General features: G+C 37.9%; 3 protein-coding genes across 12 annotated transcripts in view; all 3 read left to right on the top strand.

Annotated features, from left to right (window-relative positions):
• The first annotated feature begins 2,171 nt into the window (after window positions 1–2,171).
• Window positions 2,172–11,481, top strand: LOC141618432 (ABC transporter C family member 10-like). 9 transcript variants are annotated; one of them, XM_074435538.1, is made up of 13 exons: window positions 2,172–2,383; window positions 3,087–3,177; window positions 3,828–5,895; window positions 6,231–6,551; window positions 6,640–6,726; window positions 7,221–7,808; window positions 7,893–8,057; window positions 8,432–8,726; window positions 9,008–9,222; window positions 9,593–9,898; window positions 9,998–10,061; window positions 10,271–10,510; window positions 10,961–11,481. In XM_074435538.1, the coding sequence occupies exons 3-13, from the start codon at window positions 3,856–3,858 to the stop codon at window positions 11,071–11,073; spliced, it is 4,434 nt and encodes a 1,477-aa protein (XP_074291639.1). In that variant the 5' UTR covers window positions 2,172–2,383; window positions 3,087–3,177; window positions 3,828–3,855; the 3' UTR covers window positions 11,074–11,481. The 9 variants fall into 9 exon arrangements, 8 of the variants coding, with proteins under 8 accessions (XP_074291639.1, XP_074291644.1, XP_074291645.1 ...); XM_074435543.1 differs by having other exon boundaries at window positions 2,174–2,346; XM_074435544.1 differs by having other exon boundaries at window positions 2,308–2,383; window positions 3,092–3,177.
• A 2,348-nt stretch (window positions 11,482–13,829) lies between these two features.
• Window positions 13,830–23,304, top strand: LOC141618424 (ABC transporter C family member 10-like). Of its 2 annotated transcripts, XM_074435517.1 has the most exons (13): window positions 13,853–13,945; window positions 14,957–15,360; window positions 15,461–17,535; window positions 18,054–18,374; window positions 18,457–18,543; window positions 18,780–19,367; window positions 20,000–20,164; window positions 20,498–20,792; window positions 21,072–21,286; window positions 21,531–21,836; window positions 21,932–21,995; window positions 22,349–22,588; window positions 22,955–23,304. In XM_074435517.1, exons 3-13 carry the CDS (start codon window positions 15,487–15,489, stop codon window positions 23,065–23,067), a joined length of 4,443 nt encoding a protein of 1,480 aa, XP_074291618.1. In that variant the 5' UTR covers window positions 13,853–13,945; window positions 14,957–15,360; window positions 15,461–15,486; the 3' UTR covers window positions 23,068–23,304. The 2 variants fall into 2 exon arrangements, with proteins under 2 accessions (XP_074291619.1, XP_074291618.1); XM_074435518.1 differs by lacking the exon at window positions 14,957–15,360 and having other exon boundaries at window positions 13,830–13,945.
• Window positions 13,927–24,998, top strand: part of LOC141618426 (ABC transporter C family member 10-like) — a 51,387-nt gene continuing 40,315 nt past the window's right edge. The window contains exon 1 of the mRNA XM_074435522.1: window positions 13,927–13,945. The gene's annotated coding sequence lies outside the window, so the exon portion shown is untranslated. The remainder of the gene's footprint in view (window positions 13,946–24,998) is intronic.

Here is a 24,998-nt window from a genome sequence, read left to right as displayed (position 1 = left end):
TCGGCACCAGACCTCATCGGGCTGCTCCCATACCGACATGTAAGACTCGAAAGCCTCAGCGTGGTCGGCTGGATCACTATCTCCTTTGTATGATAGGGGTGGCAACTTGAGCTTAGTTGGCACCTGGACTTCTAGGACATAGGCGTTGAGGGGCTGTCTGACCACGTGTCGAACGACACGCGGCGATCGGCTCCTCGCATTCCTAATCCGGCTCCTCTCCTCGTAGCGGGAAGGACTCCTTCTTCGACTCGGACTTCTTCTCCAACTCTGCTGAGTCGGACTCCTCTCGCTCCTTTGGGGTAAGCCTCGTTCGTCTTTGCCGCGGGGACGCCGTCCTCCCATGAGCGCGGGAAGGACTTAGGTCTACCACGCCCACTTTGGGCTCCCCCGGCGACTTGACTGGGTCAGCTTCTCCTAGTGCTCCATTCAAATTTCGCGGAATCACATTTTGGGCCCTGGTCTCCTGGACGGTTTCCGCCGCTCTTGTCGGCGTGACAGTGTGAGCAGGCGTATTACTAATTAGGTCCAGGACCATTTTCAGTTTTGCTATGTCAACCACATGTCCCATGATGGTGACCTGTTGGTTGGCAATGCGTGTCCGTATTATTGGCATCCCGAACTCCGGTTGGATTACTCCGCCGTGGAGGGCCGCACGACTCTGAATTGTTGAAGGTATCATCTTGGTAGAATGCGGTTTCGTCGGTCACGATTGCGTCTTGTTGTTTCGACATCTTCTTAGCTTTTTGGGTGGGTTTTTTTTTTTTTTTTTTTTTTTTTTTTTTTTTTGGGAATGAATGTGACTAGCTTCTAGTAGCGTGTTCCCACAGACGCGCCAATTGTTCCGGTGTAATTCCGGAGCGGATATTCGTTACCACCCGTTTGCTCGAAGAATGATGTCCTTGGTTGAATCCTTCTTGTCTTTATCGTTCCTCTCGGCCTCTCCTGCAACAATGAACGAACCGAGGGCTTGGCTTTGTGCCAAGCGTACTCACTCCGACGCTCAAGTCGAAGAACTTAGGGGATAAGTTGTTCCTTGGCTAAATGTATATTGTAGAGAGATAAGGAAGATAATACCGGATGAATAGTGTTTCTTAGGTTAAGTTGTGGATCCTTTCCTCAATGAAGGTTGAGGAGTATTTATAGACTTTCACCTTTTGTCACGTAGTGGCCAAGTGGCCAAGTGGCTAGCGGTGGAAAGATCGATCTACCCCTCGGCCGGGGACCTATGGCGGCCGGCGGGCCTGTTGACTCACCGCCGAGGGGTCTTGGATGTGAGTACGCGGGTATGTGCCCTTACCCGGCAAGTTGCCATGCGAGACCAGTGACCGAGATGGCCGACGGGCCGTCGGCTAGGTCGCCCTAAGCCGTTGACTTGCTGTGGATATCTTTGACCTTGCTCAATATGTTGACTTGGTCAGCGGTGCAGAATATGCCCCATCAGTTATTTTTACATTAATATAGGTTATTAATTCTTATTTTATTTAAGTTAATTAATGGGTAATTTAAACGGTCACATATTGATATTGGACTGCATTAAAAAATGAGAATTGCTTGATTTGTAAATAAAAGGTTGTAGGAGAACATGGGGGACATTGTGGGCCACCTTTTAAAAATAAAATGAAAAAAATGAACTTTCAACCACAGGCTGACAACTCAGCACTGTGGTTGTTCGTTTAATAAGTAGGATTGCCTTACACAAGAATTAGAGAAAAAAGATTGTACATCAGATGTACTACCTTACACTTAATGAGTTTTTGTATATTTTTATTGAGTTCTATAGAGTTTATAAATTACATTTTATTTATATGACGTCAAAAGTCAAAATTTTTTGAACTTATGTAATTTTTTTGAGTTATAATGTAACTTTTTGAGATTAATGTTTAAGTAAATGAAATAAAAAACTTTATAATAAAACTCAAAATTTTTAAATTAAATATCAAAATCTTTATCTTGATGCTCAGAAACTATATTATCTCATATACTACATCAGATCGGATATATAATCCACTCTACTGCGAGAATTATCGTAAAAGAAAATGGAGAAGGTAGTAGTTAATCGAGAGAAAACACATTAGTGACGTACTATACTGAAGGAGTCAATGAAGGCCACCCGCCACCTTACTCAACTTTGTGTTAAAATAAACGACCATGTTGCATAATCATACACGTTAACACGTATGTCTCGAAACCAATGCTTTGCATTTATGTTTTGAAGAAAATCTACCAAATATCGAGTATATACTATTCACAAAAACATGAGGCATTGCTTCTTTCTTACAGAAACATCATCATTACCTTTACCATTACCATTACCATTATAAATGTACTTCTCGCCACTATTTCATGGTGTGTTTTAGTGAAAACTTTCATCATTGTCACTTTTGTAAGTAACTCTTTTGACTTTCATGTGATTTAATCGAGAGTTAGTTTTGTAAGGCGATTTTACATTAATATAGTTGTGTAACCGTCCAAACACAACCTTATTAGTGGGAAAAGTGGTTATAAAAGATCCCGTGATAAATTTGTGTAAAATCGTCTAATATTTATTCGTTTAATTTTTTCTTCAATTTCTGTTGGCAAAGTTTTATCTTTTATCCTATATATCATGATTATCATACAACATTTGCTACTTATTAGTATCTTTTTTTGTTGAAAAGGTTGTTAATTCATGCTGTTTGAGTGTTTATTTGATGCAATATACCTGGAAAATTTTCATGCTATTTGTTCATGTTTTGATGATTTTTGCTTACCCTTTTGGTTATCTTTTTCTGGGTATTCACTTAATTTGCATGTTATTTAACAAAATTTCATCTTTAGATGTTTTTAGACACAAATCACTTGTTATTTACTCGCTGTCTCCGTCAATTGTTTACCTTTTTATTCCTGCCAGAAATATTTTAATAACGGTAAACAAATGATTGAGAGTTTGAGACGGGTACGAATTCACATTTACTAATTTGATATGAGTAGCATTTACTGTGCCTGACGATGTTAGGTAGTCTAAGTGTCTAATTTTGGAGCAGTTTAATGAAAGGGATTGTGGGGCTATTTTGATGAACTAATGAATGAACACTGTTTTTTTGCAGGGCAGTTGTGGAGTTAAGGCCTTAAATGGTGGAACATCTTAACTTGGAAGCACTGATTATTTAAAATTTTCGTTTATAGACCAAGTTTTTGGTAATTTCTCCCTTTTTAATGTGATTTTGTTTTTGTTATTTTTCTACTATGCCACAATTAACAAATTTCTCCAATGCCTCAAGGGCTCCGCAAATTGCAGAGTAGGGGGTTCGGATATATGCAGCCATACCTTTGTGCTAGCAACACAAAGAGGGTGCTGTTCCCGAATGACCCCAAAATGACAATTGCGTAGAGAACTGCATCAAATGACTAACACTTCGCATTAAAAAGAAGAACAGCTAGTTTAGTTAAAGAAGTTACTATTTGAAAATTTTAATTCTTGGTTGATAATTTATGTTAGACTGTTAGTCGATCCTACATCATTTTGAAATTAAGACTTCGTAGTTCATACCCTTGATGTATTGTTTAGAATTTGTTAGTATGTAATTTGCTTTAATGACTGTAAAAATAGTCATAATTTTACTGAGAGCACAGTTGAGTTTTATTCCCTTTTCACAAAAGGTATTATTCCTGTTTTTGATATTCCTTGTGTTCTGAAGAATATGGCAAGATCAAAATGTTAGTAACTTGTAGGTTTTGATTTTATATACATATGTTAACGAAGAATCTAAGAACTTTTTTTTTTTTTTTTGAATTCTGTATGTTCTGAAGAATATGGCATGTAATACCGTGTTTATATGCTACTGCAGAATTTGCAGAAGCGGTCTGAAAATCACGATGGCAAATCTTTGGAGTGTATTTTGCACGCATTCGGATTGCTCTGGATCAAGCACTGAGCCTTGCAATCCCCAGTTTGTGTCTGTTACTGATCCATCATCATGTATCAATCATGTTGCTATAGTTGGGGTAGATGTACTGCTTCTGTTGATTCTTCTGCTTAGTATGATTATGAAAACATTCACCAAGAATGTTGAACTACCAGTACGTTATAGACATCGGTCAACCTTGCAGATTATTTCTGCTGTCTTTAATGGGTTCCTTGGGCTGCTTTACATTGGTTTAGGTGCTTGGATGTTGATTGAGAAAGTGAGAAATGATCATTCTGTTTCACCAATTCATTGGTGGATTTTGTACGTAATTCAAGGATTTACATGGTTGGTGGTTGGATTAACGACAAGCCTTAGAGGAGACTACTTTCAGAAATCATCATTGCGAATTTTGTCCATTCTTGCTTTCCTATCTACTGGGATTTTCTGCGCTATGGCTCTATTTGCCGCCATAGTTAACCATGAAATAACAGTTAAGGTGGCCTTAGATGTTCTATCTTTCGTAGGAGCGAGTTTGATTTTGTTATGTACTTATAAGGGGTACGAAATCGAAGAAAACCTTTACACTCCTCTAACTAGTGAGGCTAATGGTAGAAATAAAACCGATTTAGGCGAACAAGTCATCACCCCATTTGCCACAGCTGGGTGGTTAAGTAAATCATCATTCTGGTGGTTGGACTCTTTACTGAAATTGGGTAAACAAAAGACTCTTGAAGAAGAGGACATTCCTAAAATGCGAGATTCAGAAAGAGCGGAATCTTGTTATTTGGAATTTATGGATCGGCTGGCTAAAAGAAAGCAAAAAAAGGAAGCAACTTTGAAGTCCTCTATGATGTGGACAATTATCTCCTGCCATTGGAGTGAAATTCTGCTTTCTGGGTTTTTCGCGCTTTTAAAGGTAGTTACCTTGTCTGCAGGACCTATCATGCTTAACGCCTTCATTGAGGTCGCTGAGGGTAATGAACTTTTCAAATTTGAAGGCTACATTTTGGCCATATCGCTTTTCATTATAAAGATCTTGGAATCATTGGCGCAAAGACAGTGGTACTTTAGGAGTCGATTGGTTGGCATTAAAGTGAGATCATTACTTACTGCAACAATTTACAAGAAGCAACAAAGACTATCTAATGCTGCCAGAATGCGTCACTCTGCTGGTGAGATAATGAGTTATGTTACTGTGGATGCTTATAGAATTGGTGAGTTTCCTTTCTGGTTTCATCAGACTTGGACAGTAGGTGTACAACTTTGCATTGCGCTACTTATTTTAATCAAATCAGTTGGCCTTGCAACTATAGCGGCATTGTTAGCAATCATTTTGACTGTTCTTTGCAATACACCTGTGGCAAAATTACAAAATGAGTTCCAAGGTAAACTTATGGTTGCACAAGATGAGAGGCTCAAGACATTCTCGGAAGCGCTTGTGAACATGAAGGTGCTCAAGTTATATGCTTGGGAAAATCACTTCAAGAATGTGATAGAGAAGTTAAGAGAGATGGAGTATAAGTGGCTACGAGGTGTGCAACTTAGAAAGTCATACAATGGTTTTCTCTTTTGGACTGCTCCTTTACTGATCTCGGCGGCTACATTTGGGACTTGTTATTTGCTCAATATACCTCTTACTGCCAGCAGTGTCTTCACTTTTGTTGCAACTTTGCGGCTTGTGCAAGATCCCATAAGATCTATCCCTGATGTCATAGCTGTGGTGATCCAAGCGAGGGTTGCATTTGAGAGAATTGTGGAGTTTCTTGAGGCTCCAGAGCTTCAGACTGAAAAAGTTAGGAAGAAGCGAAATGTGGATAATGTAAACCATGCTGTTCTGATGAAATCAGCAAATCTTTCTTGGGAAATAAATCCATCAAAACCAACACTGAGGGATATAAATCTAGAGGTTCGAGTTGGTGAAAAGGTAGCTATTTGCGGTGAAGTTGGCTCCGGTAAATCTACCTTATTAGCTGCTATCCTTGGAGAAGTACCATATATCGAGGGAACGGTAAGCTCTCAAAAACCCTTATATTTGTGAACTGTGCTACCGAGAAGTTATTTTAGATTGCCTTTAAGTAGTGGGTACTCCCTTCATTCACTTGAATTCACTACATTTCGTTTGGACCAAAGTTTTAAGAGACGGAAAATGTGTGAGAGAATTATGAGACCCACATTCAAATGGTCTGTGTTTTTATAGCCCACTTCTTATGTATATTGGAAAGGTAGTGAATTGATCGAACATTCCAAAAAAGAAATGTGCCGAATCCAAATTTACAAAAGATTTGTTTATTTTGGAGTTCAATGATGAAATTGCTCTTGTTTCATGAATCTATTTTTATACAGGTTGATGTTAATGGGAGGATCGCTTATGTTACACAGTCAGCATGGATTCAAACAGGAACTATACGTGACAATATTCTTTTTGGGTCTACAATGGATGAGCTAAGGTACCAAGAAACTCTTGGAAGGTGTTCATTGGTTAAGGACCTTGAGATTCTTCCTCATGGCGACATGACTGAAATTGGAGAAAGGGGAGTAAATCTAAGTGGCGGGCAGAAGCAACGTATTCAACTTGCTCGTGCGTTATATCAAGATGCTGATATCTATCTCTTGGATGATCCATTCAGTGCTGTTGATGCACATACTGCAAGTAGTCTCTTTAATGTAAGGATTTTACCATAACTATGATTTTTTTCCCTTTACTTGTACATCAAAGTCTCACACCCAAATTCTGTTTTTTGATTATTGGCAGGAATATGTCATGGAGGCTCTCTCGAGCAAGACTGTATTACTTGTGACACACCAAGTTGATTTTCTTCCTGCATTCAATTGCTGTTTGGTGAGTCGACGATATCTGTTGCTGTGCTTAATTGTTTGTTGAAATTGAGTCCATTGTTTTTCAATGACTGAACTTATCTGTTGTAGGAAATTAAAGTCCTTGACTGATGTGTGTGAGCCACAATTCTTTTCCTGTTCAATTTTAATTGTGCCCATAGTTTTTCCATGCGTGCATATACGAATCAGCCTAGATGGTAAAGTCATTTAATGGTGGTATTCAGGATCTGTGTATTGAAACCCACCAACATTAGAAATGCCTCTCTTTACACACATACAAAAGAACGATCTTCCTTGCCCATTTTGTGTTTTTTCTAAAAGCAATTTTCCCTGTTATTTAGAGGTGGCAATCGATCTGAAAACACGACATGAACCCAATACGAAGGTAGCGGGCTAGGGTTAAGATGGTGACACAAACACGAGCCTGACAGTCCGACACGACCTATCTGTTTGCCAGGTCTACTGTTATTGTTGCTGAAATATATGATGTTTTTGTAGCTCATGTCAGATGGGGAAATCATCCAAGCAGGATCATATAACGAGTTACTAGGTTCTAGTCAAGAATTTTTGGCCCTTGTGAATGCACACAAAGAGACTGCTGGCACTGGAAGGCTACCTGAGGTTAACTCATCTACAAGTCAGAGAAATTCTGGCAAAGAAATTAGAAGTATCGGTATTGAGAAACACGAAGCATTGAAAGGTGACCAGTTGATTAAACGAGAAGAACGAGAAACGGGGGACACTGGATTTAAGCCTTACTTAGTGTACCTAAATCAGAATAAGAAAAGTATGATATACTTCATTATTTCTATGCTCTCTCATCTCATCTTTATAGTAGGCCAGGTACTCCAGAATGCTTGGATGGCCTCTTCTGTTGATAATCCTAATGTTAGCACATTGAAACTGATTGGGGTTTACCTAATCATCGGAGCATGTACGGTAGTTTTCTTACTCACAAGAACTATTGGTTCTGTTGGAATGTGCATGGAAGCATCTAGGTCACTATTTTCAAAATTGTTGAATTCGCTATTTCGCGCTCCGATGTCTTTCTATGATTCTACACCTCTTGGAAGGATACTGAGTCGGGTTAGTGTGAATTTTTTAGATTGTCACGAGCTTATGAACTCCGTTCACTTCTTGGCCTAAATTAATGTTATGAATTCTTAACAGGTTTCTGTTGATTTTAGCATAGTTGACCTTGATCTCCCATTCAGCCTTCTCTTTGCGATCGGGGTTACTATGAATGCATACACAAATATGGGAGTGTTGGCTGTGATTGCTTGGCAAATCTTGTTTGTCTCAATACCAGTAGTTTACACGTTGTTCCGACTACAGGTAACTATGCAAAGGAACTTGACTCTAGTTATGATAGAATATAGCAAAATGCCGCTCAACAACTGGTTGTGAGTCGTTTTATTGTGAAGTAATCATCAGTCAAAGCAATTCTCTATACATTTTTCATGATGGGTCATCGTAATAGCCTCTATGCGGTGTTAACACAGGGCAAGACTGCAAATGTGCGTCCCCCTTAACCCCGGCATTTGTGGTAGTCCTTGAGACATTCGGGTGATGTTGTATTAATATGAGTACTGTTTCATAACATTCAGAAACTACATAAAATTGTCTGATTACAAGTGTTACCTAGCCTCAGTAATTTTTCTTATCGATTCTTGGATAAAACCTAATAGGTCTATTATACATGTTGACAGAAATACTACTTTGCGACTGCAAAAGAATTAATGAGACTCAATGGTACAACAAAATCTTTAGTAGCAAACTATTTAGCCGAGTCTGTGGCTGGAGCTATGACAATTAGAGCTTTTGGGGAGGAAGATCGATTCTTTGCTAAGAGCCTTACTCTTATTGATGCAAATGCCAGTCCATATTTCCACAATTTCGCAGCTAATGAATGGCTAATTCAGAGGCTTGAAACACTCAGTGCCATTGTTCTTGCAGCTTCTGCCCTGTGTATTGTTTTGCTACCTACTGGGAGTTTTAGTCCTGGTGAGTCTCGTTATCTGTTTTGGATCCGTGATCAAAATTGCATTAAAAATTGGATCACCTGATTACAGTTCAGTGAACCCTTTTGCATTATATCATCATATTTCTCAGTCAGAAATCTGAATAGTGAATTTTAGCTCCTTTGGAAATGTTTCTCTCTTTTTTTTCTTTTGAAATATTTTTTTACGATAAAACTGTAAAGCTTTATTCTAGCATCAATTAACACAATTGATGTCGAGTCTTCCACGAGTTGTTTTATTGGTCTAACACAAGCAAAAATGCAGGGTTTATCGGAATGGCCCTATCATATGGACTTTCGTTAAATATGTCTGTGGTTTTCTCTATTCAAAATCAGTGTACATTAGCCAACTATATTATCTCTGTGGAGAGGCTTGATCAATACATGCACATACCAAGTGAAGCACCAGAAGTCATCGAAGACAGGCGTCCTCCACAGAACTGGCCGTTACTTGGTAAAGTGGAGATATGTGATTTACAGGTAACTGCTTGTGCACTTAGATTCTGATTTAGCGCAATTTTAGGATTGTATGTGTCTAAACTATTCACACTGAGTCACTGATAAACAGAAATTACAAGAAAACTTCACCGCGTAAATATAAAGCACTCTCTTTTTAATAACAACAGAAGAAAAGAAAAATACAAAGCCTCTTTTCCAAGGTGATTTGGGGTTGGCTAACATGAACCTATCCTTTGAACAACCGATGATAGCCGATAAGTAAGATAAGGAAAAGAAAAAGAAATTTAAGTGGAATGTAAAAAAATACTCGTGAATATAACTATATAAGCGCTCTCGATTCAGGTTGAGAATATGTAATGGTGACAACTTGACAAGTTTTATTTTGAATCAGATAAGGTATAGGCCTGATTCACCGCTAGTTCTTCGAGGAGTCAGTTGCACTTTTGAAGGGGGAGACAAAATTGGTATTGTTGGTAGGACTGGAAGCGGGAAAACTACCCTTATAGGAGCATTGTTTCGCTTAGTGGAACCAGCTGGAGGGAAGATAGTTGTTGATGGCATTGACATCAGCACAATAGGACTTCATGATCTACGGTCTCGTTTTGGTATTATTCCTCAAGATCCTACTCTCTTCAATGGCTCTGTAAGATTCAATCTAGATCCGTTAGGCCAGCACGATGATGTCGAAATTTGGGAGGTATTGTTTTTTTTTTCTTCCTAGTTATAAATTATAATATGACCGGAAGCAAAGGAATTTTGTTGGTTATCAAGCTGTTTCTTGTTTTGACTCGTGTAGGTGCTCGACAAATGTCAACTGAAAGATGCTGTCGAAGACAAAGAGCTAGGACTAGATTCCTTCGGTAAAACTTAGTCGCTTATGTGTGCGTTTAATTTTTCAGTGTCATAAGTCACTAAGTATTGATATTCATGGCTTTAGTTCAAAACCCGACACCATTAGAACTGCCTTGTGGCTTCCAATAGGCCAAATGAAATTCAAGGACTTCGAGTCTGCTGGAAAATAAACGCCAACTTTGCATCGTTACTAATTGTCTGACTTTTGAAACTCTAGTTGTGGAGGATGGATCCAACTGGAGCATGGGACAGAGGCAACTATTCTGTTTAGGTCGTGCTTTGCTTCGACGAAGCAGAGTACTAGTGCTTGATGAAGCGACTGCGTCAATCGATAATGCAACAGACACAATCCTGCAAAGAACAATAAGGACAGAATTTGCAGATTGCACTGTGATCACAGTTGCCCACAGAATTCCTACCGTGATGGACTGCACAAAGGTCCTCGCCATTAGTGATGGTCAGTCAGTCTTCTATACTTTTGTTATATCCTAATATGATTTGTTCACACTTCACAGTTACTCATTTTGAACAACTCATTCTGGTCGGGTCATTCGATTTCAGGTATGGGTCTTATCGGTAAAGGTTGTTTTTGAGTCATCAGTGGTTATAGGTCGGGTCAATTGGGATGTTTATCATTGTGTTTCAAATCTGAATCGTTTTAGATTCGCGTCTGTTTTTTGCTGTTCTTCAAAATGGGTCGGTCAATCTAGGGTCGGGTAAGTTTTGCCACGTGTACTTGTAGCACGTTCACTCGATCTGTAAAGTATTCCAGTCCTTTTTTTAAAAAAAAAAATAATTCAAGATATTTGATCGGATCTTGGATCAATGTCTTTACGGAGTTTATACTACATCCCGATAGTTGGAAGAGACCAGAATGCTAAATTATGGAGTCTGAAACCTTTTACAGGGAGATTGGTGGAGTTTGATGAACCAACAAAGCTAATGGAAAACCAAGGTTCGCTGTTCGGCCAACTAGTGAAGGAATATTGGTCACATTTCCAATCTGCAGAATCCCATTAAGCATCAGGCATCAATTACGGCAGAAGAATGTCGAATTACAGCCGTCTCTACCAAATGTGGTAATTAAACATCCAAGATATGCAAATTTGTAAGTCCACTAATATGTCCCAGTATAGGAATGCTAGCTTCTAGTGATTATATCACCGCGTAATGCTCATTTCAGCTAATAATATTCGAAGAGCAGCCCTCGTTTACTCTCTTGTTCTTCCCCCGGTAAATTTATTAAGGTAAGAAAGAACAAGGTACAGTAGATAGGAATCAGTACCGAAAGTTCAATAACTTGCCTTTTTTTTTTTTCTTTTCTGTGGGACTCCATAGTATTTTAGGACATGAAACCACAGAATTTTTTGTATCAAAAAAACTATTATTGTGTTGGTTATTTGTAATTGTAATAATGTTTTTAGTTTCCGTTTTTTGTTTATTAAGTCGTTTTATCATTACTCCCTCGCCTTCAATAGATTCTTTACGGTTTTTTTTGTTGAGGAGTATTTTAATCAACCGTAAACAAAAGAATTTGGTCCCAAACAATAAATAATGGTTCCGTCACAACGTCGCCTAAAGGTAAACCATTTAAGACCAGCATGGGCACATACATTGGGCAGCATACATAGGAGCCCATTTTCTCTCCATTTCCTAAAAAGAAATGGAGAGGCAAGTTCTTATCAATGGTCCGGATTGCATTTGAACAATATCTAACGGTTCTAAATTTACGCATAGGGACGTGCTTTTTCACATACGGATTTTACTCTTTCACATACACTTTTTACAATTTTACCCTCATCATTTTTTTCATTCCCTCATGATCTACTTATTTTTTTTGTTCTCCCCTCATCTCCTTCACCACCACCACCTGACCACCGCCCTTCACAACCAACAACCTGACCACTCACTCGCACCCAATCTAGCCTCAAGTCGTCCCGGCTCCCAAACGCACCACCCACTCTGAGCCGTCTCACACCCAATTGCACCACATAATCAGCCGTCCTAGATACACAACCAAAACAATAGATGTAAGCTTTCATATGTATACATAACAAGAAAATGAATCCAGGAGCCGCTATGTGGAGTTCATTGACAAAGCAAATGATTATTCAAACTAACGAGAAGTGTGGCGAAGAAGGCATGACCAAGGACTGAGAATCTCTTGCAAATCTTACCATATTTAGGTTATTAATGTGTGCCCTTAGAGCACACATTAGAAAAACCCTATTAAAAATTGGTAAACAACAAATTAATTCACTAATTGGATTATTCAAGTTTTTAGAGTAATTAGATTCAATTTTAGGAAAAAGGGCATGTATAATTATTTTGATTAGGTTTAGATAAAAAGGGCATGATATGGAAAGTTTATGAAAAAATGTATGTGAAAAAAAGTAAAATTCGTATGTGAAAAAAGTAATTCCGTACGCGTAAAGATAAAGGAAAATGAGGGTGAAAGGGAAAATTATTATTTAAATAGATTGTGAGAGGAAATGGAGAGAAAGGAAATAGAGAGGATCCATTTCCCATAGATCATTGGTTTTCACTTCACGTACGTGTGCAGTGACGAGTTTATGATGTCATATACTGAGAGCATCAATTATTTCAACAGAATCTGATTTTATTATCAATTTGGTAAGATGTACTCCCTCCCAAGTACGTATACTCCCTCCGTCCCGATCATTTGTTGTTCTTTGGTTTTGGCACAAAGAGCAAGGAAAGAGAAGATGATCAATTGCTAAATGACAAGTGTAATAAATTGAGTGTAAATGATCAAATTACTCATCAAATCTATTCTTAAAATAGAAATGATAACAAATAACTGAGACACCCTAAAATGAAAAATGACAATAAATGCCGGGACAGACATAGGGAGTACAATATAAGTTGAGTGAAGTAGTTCAATTTGGTTTGAGTCGTGAGTTGTGACAGTAGATGTCGACACTCGACCGCCACAAATCTTGGCATTTCTTTTTGTCTTGTGCAAATCAGCACATCATGCTCATTATTATTTTATTCCACCAATTTTCTTATACTAAAAGAATAAGAAATCTCCAAATTTTCCTTTTATTATATGAAATCTGTAATTGGACTTTTATAATTGAACTTTTATTATATCATATCTGTAATGGACTTTTATTATATTATAACTACGAATTTTCCCTTTTCTAGCGATTAATGCAAAACATTTGCGCGGGGCCGCGGGATCTATACTAGTTCTCATCATAGGATCTCATTAATAGATTATACAACCAGTATAGTACAACTGATTGTGTAGAACCTGAGTTTTATAATAAAAATTTCGAGTTTTGTTCTAACTAATCCGAGCTATATCATAAAATTTATGAACTCACTCACTAAAAATATAATTAAAAATAATTAAAAAAATCAAGATTTAATAGCGAAAAATTTGAAATTATTAGTCGTAATATGAAATAAATCAGTGAAAAGGCTGGTTACGAGTAATCTTTTGTAACCATAATATCAATCCGTTTAACACTTATCATAATTTAAGAATGACGGTCTTACACGTGACATGATTCTTATTTTAAAAAAAATACATTTATTGCTATCAACCAACTAGTAATCTTTATATAAATAAACCGTCTTAACCGTCTCACACAATAACTACTCAACATTCATGGCTAAACAATAGACGATTATAGCTTATTTAGAAGTGATAATGAGACGAGGTAGATAATAACCGTGTTATGAGTTTAAGTCATTCCAAACCCGCACTCGGCAAGATTAAGCTAACCCAAAAAGGAAAAAAATTTGATAAAGCTACAAGTAACAAAATGCCAAAATCATCAAACGAAACGATTCCCAAGTCCATTTGCGTCTCCATCAATGGATACAAATATTTGTCTAATCATTTTTGCTAAAGTGAAAGGTACTTACTAATTTCCGATTACTTTATTTCATGGCTGCGTCAACTATGATTGTCCAATAATAATTGAGATTTTCCAGTATTAATTCAAGAGATTCCTTTGAGTTTGGAATTGCCATGTTACTGTACTTATTAAATTTGTGTTTTGTTTTTCACTTAAAAATGGTTAATTTGATATTTATTAAGTTTAGGTTGTTGATTGTAGTTTTTAGTTTCAATTTTGCTAGAAATTGAGTGATAAACTTTACTAATTTATGTTACTAGACATTTGAATCTAGTTACTTTCATTTCAAATGGAGTCAAAGACTCGTTATTCTTAAATCCTGGAAATAATGACAAAATCATGCAAATGAAGTATCATCATTCGATACAATTTTCATTTTGGGTAATTCAGAAATATGAATTTTTATGTTGTTAACACAAGATAAGACTAGACGGGGTAAGGTGGTCATTTCAGCAGCCATGTAATCCCTCGTTTCCCTGTTAAGTAAGTAGTACTAGACATCTCGGAGAGGATCCAACTTGGGGTAAGACTGCGTGTATCTGACCCTTCTTATATCGCACTTTTCGGGTGTCCTTAAGTCATTAAGGTAATGCTGTGGTTAGTAAAATCTTGTTAAAATTGAATGACTTTCCATGACTTGTTTTCTCCTTAAATTAAGAAAGTGTAAACTTGCACGATTCATCATAATTTGTATTTTTGTCTTTTTAAATTGCAGGTCTAATAAAAAAGAACACCTGTCCCCGCAATCCCACATACGAAGTACAAACTAAATAATAAAAGGGGGCTTTTCCTACTTTGTATCATGTAGTATATGTTTGGTTCTTAATCATGACGAAATCAAGCAGAATGAATTATTAAACCCGATTGCGTTTCTTTTTATTTTGAGTAACAGTCCTTCGATGAAATTTTCATTTTGGGTAATTCGGAAACAACTACTGTATTTGTAATTTGTATTGCTAATACTTGTATTAGTGTAAGACTGGTTGTATTTTTGTCTTTTTAAATTGCAGGTCAAAATGGGGTGCTAACTAAAAAGAGCAAGTATCCCCACAATCCCCACATACCCAAGTTATCAAGTTTCCTTTTTCTACTTTGTATGTAGTAGTATATGTGGTCAATATTTATGTGCTCCACCTATAGTTTGTGTTTAGTTGCATGCTTTGCAGAAAACATACTTCTTTCAATATTTGTCCTTGTTGTGATAGCCACTTATATAACACTAGTTTTGTGTAGTACATAATAAAGAGCAACTTTCACTGCACATGCACTGATGCACATCTGGGAATCTTGGTGTAGTTTTTTCATTTTAGTTACAGGATCATGTTCTGTAGATTAGTCATGGTCACTGATAAACAAATTTGCTGATATATACGATTTACGAACCCTACCTTGCAATTTGCGGGAGCCAATTGAGGTAAGGGTTATTGTTTGTGCTATGTAGACCAGTTATGATCATTGAGCAAACTGGTTTTTGTTTTGTATCTACTAATTTTATATCTATGTAAAAATTGCAGATTTTATAGGTGAAGTGTGCTGAAAAATGGAGGGTATGTGGGGACTGTTCTGTGAGCAATCTGATTGCTCAGAGAACAGTCTAGGGTCATGCTATCCGCAGCTCGCTTCTGTCACTAATCCTGCCTCATGTACCAATCATGCTTTGGTCATAGCATTTGATGCATTGCTTCTGGTATTAATCATAGTGAACATGATTTGCAAAACTTCCTCTAAGAATGCTCCTTACAGACCCTACTCAACCTTGCGAAAATGTTCTGTGGTTGTGAATGGCTGTTTGGGATTGGTTTATATAGGCCTAGGAATTTGGAGTTTAGTAGAAAAGATGAGAAATGATCATTCTGTTTTACCAGTACATTGGTGGGTTTTATATGTTGTTCAAGGAGGTACTTGGATGCTGGTAGGTCTAACAACAACTGTTCAAGGGATGAATTTCGCAAAAGGCCCCTTTCGTGTTTTATCCGTGTTTGCCTTCCTCTCTACTGGCATTTCCTGCACTTTATCTCTCTTTTCTGCTGTAACAAATTTTGAAGTTACTGTTAAGGTGGCCTTAGATATCTTAACTTTCATTGGAGCAAGTTTGTTTTTGCTATGTACTTACAAAGGGTGCTCAAATGAAGAAAGTAGGGAGACTAGTATTGGAAATACCCTTTACACCCCTCTACATGGTGAGGGGAATGAAAACAGTAAGATCGATTCAACTGCTCAAGTTACCCCTTTTGCGGATGCTGGATTTTTCAGTAAGATGTCATTCTGGTGGTTGAACTCTATGATGACTTTGGGTAAAGAAAAGACTCTTGAGGTAGACGACATACCCGAATTACGAGATGTTGATAGGGCAGAATCTTGTTACTTGCAATTCTTGGACAAGATAAGCAAACAAAAAGAGGATGATCATTCGTTCTCGGAATCTTCTATCCTATGGACAATTGTTGCTTGCAACTTACGTGAAATTCTGCTATCTGGGTTTTTTGCACTTCTAAAGATACTCACCATATCAGCTGGACCTCTTCTTCTGAATGCCTTCATTGAGGTTGCTGAAGGTAAAGAAGCTTTCAGATATGAAGGTTGCGTTCTGGCACTTGCCCTGTTTGTGTCAAAGACCATGGAGTCTTTGTCACAGAGGCAATGGTACTTCAGAAGCAGATTAGTCGGACTTAAAGTGCGGTCCTTACTTACTGCAGCAATATATAGGAAGCAACTGAGATTATCAAATGTCGCCAGGTTGACACACTCAGGTGGCGAGATAATGAATTATGTTACTGTTGATGCATATAGAATTGGTGAATTCCCTTACTGGTTGCATCAGACTTGGACAACAAGCCTTCAGCTTTGCATCGCGCTAGCTATTTTAATCCATGCTGTTGGATTTGCCACAATTGCAGCTTTGGTAGTGATTGTTCTTACTGTAATTTGCAATGCCCCTCTTGCCAAATTACAGCATAAATTCCAGACAAAGTTGATGGTCACGCAAGATGAGAGACTGAAGGCTTTTTCGGAGGCCCTTATTAACATGAAGGTGCTAAAGTTGTATGCATGGGAGAGCCACTTTAAGAAGGTAATTGAGGATCTCAGGGACGTGGAGTATAAATGGCTATCAGCAGTACAATTGAGAAAAGCGTACAATGGTTTTCTGTTTTGGACTTCTCCTGTATTAGTTTCAGCTGCCACTTTTGGAGCTTGTTATGTCCTAAAAATTCCTCTACGTGCCAGTAATGTGTTCACTTTTGTCGCGACTTTGCGGTTGGTTCAAGAGCCCATTAGAGCCATCCCTGATGTTATTGGTGTAGTGATTCAAGCAAAAGTTGCATTTGCGCGGATTGTTCATTTTCTTGATGCTCAAGAGCTCCAATTTGAAAATGTCAGGAAAAAGAGCAATATCAGCAGCAGAAACCATGTCATTTCGATGAAATCAGCAAATCTCTCTTGGGAAAAGAATTCATCAAAGCCCACTCTAAGGAAAATGAATCTAAATGTTCAACAAGGTGAAAAAGTCGCCATATGTGGAGAAGTTGGCTCAGGAAAATCAACATTACTGGCAGCAATTCTTGGAGAAGTACCATATATAGAGGGAACTGTAAGCCTTTTTTTTCAGCCCTTTACGTTTGAATCGCTTTTGCGTTTGGTATCATGTAGACCTAGTAGTTAAATCAAGTAAGTAATAGCCATGATACAATAACTTGTAGCTGAAATTTAGCAATTTGTCTTGTATGAAACTCTCCCATGTCCTATAACTCCAAATGCAAACTGATCTTTGTTGTTCACATTCTGATGGAGTAAAGGAAAATGACTTAATAAACTGGCTGCACCTTTTTCTTTTGAAGTAGCAGACTATTTATGCAGTTTTCTCTCTGGTAATTCGGAAACGGCCAATCTATGTTCATTCAGCCATACAGGTAAGAGTCGTTGCAGCCGACCCCCTAAATCCCACCATTTCCTGGAGCCCTTGAGGCTGCTTCATAACATGAGATGACTCAAAAGTACAGAAGTTTTTCTTGTAGATCAGAGAGGCTAAATTTCATAAATGCATTTGATTATGTCTAGCTTTAGTATATACTCGTATCTCCTCTTTCATGAAACTAATTTTTGGGGTAGGTTGAAGTGTACGGAAGCATTGCGTATGTCTCACAAACAGCCTGGATTCAAACGGGCACAATACGTGAGAATATTCTTTTCGGATCTGCCATGGATAAGCAGAGGTACCAAGATACTCTACAAAGATGTTCATTGGTTAAGGACCTTGAGCTTCTTCCCCATGGTGACATGACTCAAATAGGAGAAAGGGGAGTTAATCTAAGTGGTGGCCAGAAGCAGCGAATTCAACTTGCTCGGGCATTATACCAAGATGCTGACATATATCTTTTGGATGATCCATTCAGTGCCGTTGACGCACAAACTGCAACGAGCCTTTTCCATGTAACCACCATTTTAATTCCATGAATAACTCTGTTTCTTTTTTCTCTAGCGAGAGTAACACGTGGTGTTGGAACTGTTGCAGGAATACGTTATGGAAGCTCTTTCTAGCAAGACTGTCTTGCTTGTGACACACCAAGTTGATTTTCTTCCTGGATTTCATTGTTGTTTGGTGAGTTTACATCACTGACCCATGTTTTTTCTAAATTCTGATAGAAATGCAACATGTAGAATGTCCTTAAACTAAAAGGCTTTTTGCTTGATAAATCAAACTGTGGAGAGTCTAAACAGCTGATATTATTAGTGTCAAAAGTTTGCAGTCGATGAAACTAAATGGACATGTATGAATCCTTTTCAAGCACTTATAACTTGTGATTATATATGAAAGAATTGACCTCTTGTTCACAGTTGATGTCAGATGGGGAAATTCTTCGAGCAGGGCCTTATGATGAGTTATTAGCTTCAAGTCCAGAATTCCTGGACCTTGTAAATGCGCATAAAGAGACAGCCGGTACAAAAAACATGGCTGAGCTTAATGAAACAGGAAGACAAAACCATTCAGCTAAAGAGATTAAGTTGACCAAAGTTGAGAAACAATTCAATGCAGCTGAAGGTGGTCAGTTGATTAAACAAGAAGAAAGGGAAGTGGGAGATACTGGGTTGAAGCCTTATCTGCTGTACTTTAGTCAGGGTAAAAGTTATCTGTATTTTGCTGTTGTTGCTCTCGCTCACTGGACATTTCTAGCGGGCCAAATATCACAGAACATTTGGATGGCCTCTAGCGTTGATAATCCTAATGTCAGCACAGAAAAGTTGATTATGGTTTACCTCATCATTGGATTCAGCTCGACAATCTTTTTGCTCATAAGATCTCTTGTTATTGTTAAGTTTGGGATGTTATCCTCAAGATCTTTATTTTCCCAGCTACTGAACTCTCTCTTTCGGGCTCCGATGTCTTTCTATGACTCTACTCCTCTTGGAAGGATTCTAAGTCGGGTAAGTATTTAGTTGTCTATAGGCTTCACATCAACAGTTATTTTTGCACGATACCGTCTCATTATGTGAGACACCTAAAAAGACATCTGCTTCAAAAGTGCTTTGGCTATATAGCTGCAACTTGTGTTGGTTATTTCCTCTGTTTCACTTTATCTTCTTGTTTGAGTTTTTGAGGTCAAAGTTCAAAAAAATTAGGGTTATTCTATGTGGTACCCAGGTGTTTTTTCGAATTCTACGTGGTACCCTTACGTTTTTGAAAACATCGGTGATACCCCTAAACTTTGTAAAATGTTCTCAAAATACCCAAACTACTAAAAATCACATTTTTAAATAGTTAAATTTTGTAAAGAAAATATGTTTACGATTGATTAAACGATTATGTTAATCTCATGACAAATTATTGCCAAAAAATCAATGCAAAATGTATAAACTAAACATTTAAAAGAGGCGGATTATAGCATTTTGGGCATTTTAAGATGTTTTCATTAAGTTTAGGGGTACCACTGATATTTTTGAAAAACGAGGGGTATCACGTAGAATTCGAAAAATTATAAGGTACCACGTAGAAAAACCCAAAAAATTAATCGTAAAAATATCGAAAAGTATGACATGTTATTTTTACATCTGTGCAGGTCTCGGCAGATTTGAGCATAGTAGACCTTGATGTCCCTTTCAGCTTTTTCTTTGTCCTTGGTTCTACGTCAAACGCGTATTCCAATTTAGGAGTGTTAACTGTCATCACTTGGCAGGTCTTGTTTGTCTGCATACCCGTGATTTACATGGCAATAAGATTGCAGGTAAACAATATGAGCAATCTTCTGAACCATTTTATGTTACGGGGAGAGTTACACCAGTGAAGTATTGGAATCATTCCTACAGCTGAAAAGTATAATACTTCAAATTATCACAAATTCTTGTATGAGACTGTTTCACCATAAGACCACTTTAATTACTCGTACAATATATTGAGTACAGACTACGGAGTATCAAACATCATCGAGTATTTATATAAAAATGGCTGGTGAAGAGAGGCTTTCAAAACTCTGTATTATTATTGTTGTGTTATTTTTTTATTTTTATTTTTATTTTTTTTCTGTGGAGCTGATCAGTGACATTAACCATCTTTTCAGAGATACTACTTCGCGACTGCAAAGGAGCTGATGAGACTTAATGGTACCACCAAGTCTTTGGTTGCGAACCATTTAGCTGAATCTGTAGCTGGAGCGATGACAATTAGGGCTTTCAAGGAGGAAGACCGTTTCTTTGCGAAGACTCTCAGACTTATTGATATAAATGCTAGCCCTTTCTTCCACAATTTTTCAGCTAATGAATGGTTGATTCAAAGGCTTGAGATCCTCAGTGCTTGTGTTCTGTCAACGGCAGCATTATGCATGGTTTTGCTTCCTACAGGAACTTTCAGCTCCGGTAAGAGACTCTCCTTCTCAGGCTACAGTTTTGCGAAGGGATTAAGTTAGTAAGTGGTCCTTTGGTTACCCACTTATATACACACGAATTGCTGAAATTTAGGTATTTCATGTACTGCGTATGTAAAGGTCTTCATTATGTTGATACTGATTGAGCTATATATTTAAAGTTGAACCAAACAATCACTGCAACTTTACTGTATATAATAACGAAGTTAAAGCTGTTTGTTATGTGAATGTCAAACCGTATACTAGAGGTCTGATAGAATTGGTGATGCAGGGTTTATCGGAATGGCATTATCATACGGTCTTTCACTGAATGTGATTATGGTTTACTCAATCCAACATCAATGTACGCTAGCCAACTATATCATTTCCGTGGAGAGGCTTGATCAGTACATGCATGTACCCAGTGAAGCTCCGGAGGTCATTGAAAGCAGCCGACCTCCATTGAGCTGGCCATCAGTTGGGAAAGTGGAGATATGTAATCTACAGGTATAAATTCACAGTAGACAAATATTTATCTTTGATGATGTAACTAGGAAATTTGTATTTCCACCGAGGCCAAAGACTTGCTATCCTTCGGCTTTGGAAAATGATGAAATAAAGAAAAATGACGAGTCATTGAATTCTCTGTGTTTCTTCTATCGTGATTCGTGAAGTATCAGAATGTTGATGCATTGAGACAAGGGGGTAATGTTGTTATTGTGGTTTAATTAAGAAGTTTGGTGAATAACAGATACGGTATAGGCCAGATACACCGCTGGTTCTTCGAGGAATCAGCTGCACGTTTGAGGGTGGGGACAAAATTGGCATCGTTGGGAGGACTGGCAGTGGAAAGAGTACCTTGATAGGCGCTTTATTTCGCCTGGTGGAACCTGTTGGAGGGAAGATCTTAGTTGATGGCATTGATATATGTTCAATAGGGCTTCATGATCTGCGATCGCGTTTTGGGATTATTCCTCAAGATCCTACTCTCTTCAATGGCACTGTAAGGTTTAACTTGGACCCGTTATGTCAGCACAACGATGAGGAAATCTGGAAGGTAACTCTTTCCCATTTGTAGGTATCGTTTGTTCATATATTCTCAAGGCATGCCATTTCATATTGTTTTATTTTTTAAAAAAATTTGTTGCATAGGTTCTTGGCAAATGCCAGCTTAAAGACGCTGTTCAAGAGAAAGAGCAGGGGCTAGATTCCAAAGGTACAGTATTATCCATTTCTGTAGAATACCTATAGATTCATTTGCAGGAGGCTGTATTTTGAATTGGGGCCAAAAGCTTAGTATTCTTTGACTTTGTATTTTGAATTGGAGCCAAAAGCTTAGTGTTATTTCCGTATTTTTTTAAATTTCCAATGGAGCCAAAAGCTTAGTATTCTTTGACTTTGTTATACGATGTAATAAAGTAAAATGACTTGCTAAAATTTTTGCACTCTTATTGTAAGTCGGACATGAAATTTCATTATTGTCTGTTGTAAATTGTAATGTGTTATATCACTGGTTCCTGAAAAAGTTGTAGAACTAGGTCAACTGACTGTATTAATGTTTTACACCAGTGGTGGAAGATGGATCAAATTGGAGCATGGGACAGCGGCAACTGTTCTGTCTAGGACGTGCTTTGCTGAGAAGAAGCAGGGTGTTGGTGCTTGATGAAGCAACAGCTTCAATTGATAATGCGACTGACATGATCCTGCAGAAAACGATACGAACAGAATTTGCAGATTGCACTGTCATCACTGTGGCTCACCGAATACCAACTGTGATGGATTGCACAAAGGTCCTCGCCATTAGCGATGGTAAATCATTTCCAACCATATTAAACATACATAAATTAATAGAGTTACTAGTACGGTGTAGCTAGTAATTTGGCTTCATAATGACTTCAAGCCTTGAGCCTGTGATTAATACTCCGTACATGGATTATCAGACCGGTTTAGAGTCGTCATAGAGACAGAGTAAATGAAATCTGAATAATGACCGAACCTGAAAGAACAATACACAGGCCTGTTGCTAATACATGATTCATCAGACCAGTATTGTACATTATTTGGGTCGGGCCTGCTTCGATGAGCTCCACAGTCTTCCCTTCAAGCTATCCTTTGGATTCCCTGGAACGAGTAAATGCGAAATTTTAAAATTTGTATATCTGATCGTGGCTGCAGGAAAACTGGTGGAGTATGATGAGCCAATGAAACTGATGAAAAAGGAAGGTTCACTATTTGGTCAACTTGTTAAGGAATATTGGTCACATTTTCATTCTGCAGAATCTCACTGAACAACGCTAAGCTGGCCAGAAACCCGGGAGCATTAACACATACACCGTGTTCAGTACCGTCAAGACGCCTTTGTATAGTACATTAATATTTATTTAGCAGTGAATTAATCCTAATCCAAAACTATAGTCGACGAATCATCATTCGTAAATCTAATCATCCATGAAATAAATTTTGCAATGCAAATCTATGTAAAAGATTTTGATGTAATGAAATATAAAGAATAGATAATTGGTCTCTGCTAAAGGTAATTCATGTAAAGGAAGAACACGTGCCCAAGATATAATTGGGCCTGTTAAAGGTAATCCATGTAAAGGAAGAACAAGAGACCAAGACATGAACGCTGGACCAGGGGAGGTCACTAAACGCTTGTGTGTACGGTTATTAAACCGCTCCCCACTAGAGAAGTAGTTACAACTTACAAGGAGCTGGTAAAGAATGCCTAAAGCATTTACCGTGACAAACGACACACAGCTCAAACAACGACTACAATTTAGTTTATCTTTAGATCTTAGATTCTAGTCTTATAGTATTAGATTAGCACAGTGAGACCATCCATCTTCCATTTAATGTTGTGTAATTGGTATTTTCATGAGATATAAGTATGTTTAAAGATTCATGTGTTTATGTGTGAGAATTATAGTATTCATCCTTGAGCGTTAAATTAAATAAGTAATTTAGCGTTATTTATTAGATTACGCATGTATAACCGTGACTTGAACCCTTGCAATTTAGGGTAGATCACAAAGTGTAGGAGGGTAGTTACGAGTTACGACCTCCAGGGTTCCTTAAGGTAGACCTGGCAAAAGCAACCCGATCCGATTAACCCGACCCGAACGACATCACCCTTATGTGACCCGAAACCCAAATTGACCCAAGCCGAACATGACCCAAGCATTCTTGACCCGTAACTAACCCGACTCGAAAATGATCTGATCTGAAACCACTTAACCGGAAAATGACCCGACAAAACATAACTCTAATTGAACTGAAAAGACTTCAAATGACTTTTTCTCTCTTATTCATTGACCCGAAAATGACCCGACCCGCTTGACCTGAAACAGACCTGACCAACAAACCCTAAAGAGACCCAAAACCTGAAAGAACCCGACCCAACCCAAAATCAATAAAAGACCCGAAATGAACGGACCCGATTAACCCGTTTGTCAGGTCTACCTTAAGGTACTGTGCTTGGTTTCCACACAAATATTTACGTTATTAGATTAGTACAGATGCCACTGTTATGGCATGGACTCGATATGGTTTTATCTTGTGATTTCGGAATTTGTGAAAGGGTTTAGAGCTGAATGCAGGTTTTAACACCGTACTACTTGTTTTACCCAATCGAGTCGAACCCGCCCATTCCTCGACGATAGCCAAACAACCTATATCCCAAAATCAATTTTGGTCAATAATGATCTGAATGAGATCAATGTGCCATTTAGCTTAATCTTAATATTTAACAAAAAATAATTGGATTTAAAGAATGAAAAAAAAATGATTATTATTAATCCTGACAAGAAATAAATCAATGAAAAGATCGCTTATACTTGGGAGTAATATTTTGTAACCATGATGTCAATCCGTCATAATATAGTTATCTGGTTATCCATTTCAAAGCACATGAATCGAAATGAGTAGCATTATAACTCAAACTAACAGAAGCTGAAAGCACATGAATCGTGATCCATGGAATTTGCAAAAATTACGCATATATTTAGGGGTTCTTTGGTTGGCATCATTGGAATGGATTAGAATGGATTTGATCCATTTCAATGTTTGGTTGGAGCATTTTGGAATGGAGTTAGATACCTAATGGATTCTAACTCCATTCCAACCCCTTGGAATCTCATATCCACCTCCTCTCCATGGATTTAAACTCCACACCTTTATGTTTATTTTTCCAATGAATCAAACAAGTTTTGAAATGTAT

Source organism: Silene latifolia, chromosome X (genome assembly GCF_048544455.1).
Source record: "Silene latifolia isolate original U9 population chromosome X, ASM4854445v1, whole genome shotgun sequence".
Lineage (NCBI taxonomy): Eukaryota > Viridiplantae > Streptophyta > Magnoliopsida > Caryophyllales > Caryophyllaceae > Silene > Silene latifolia.
This window is presented reverse-complemented; position numbering and strand designations above follow the sequence as displayed.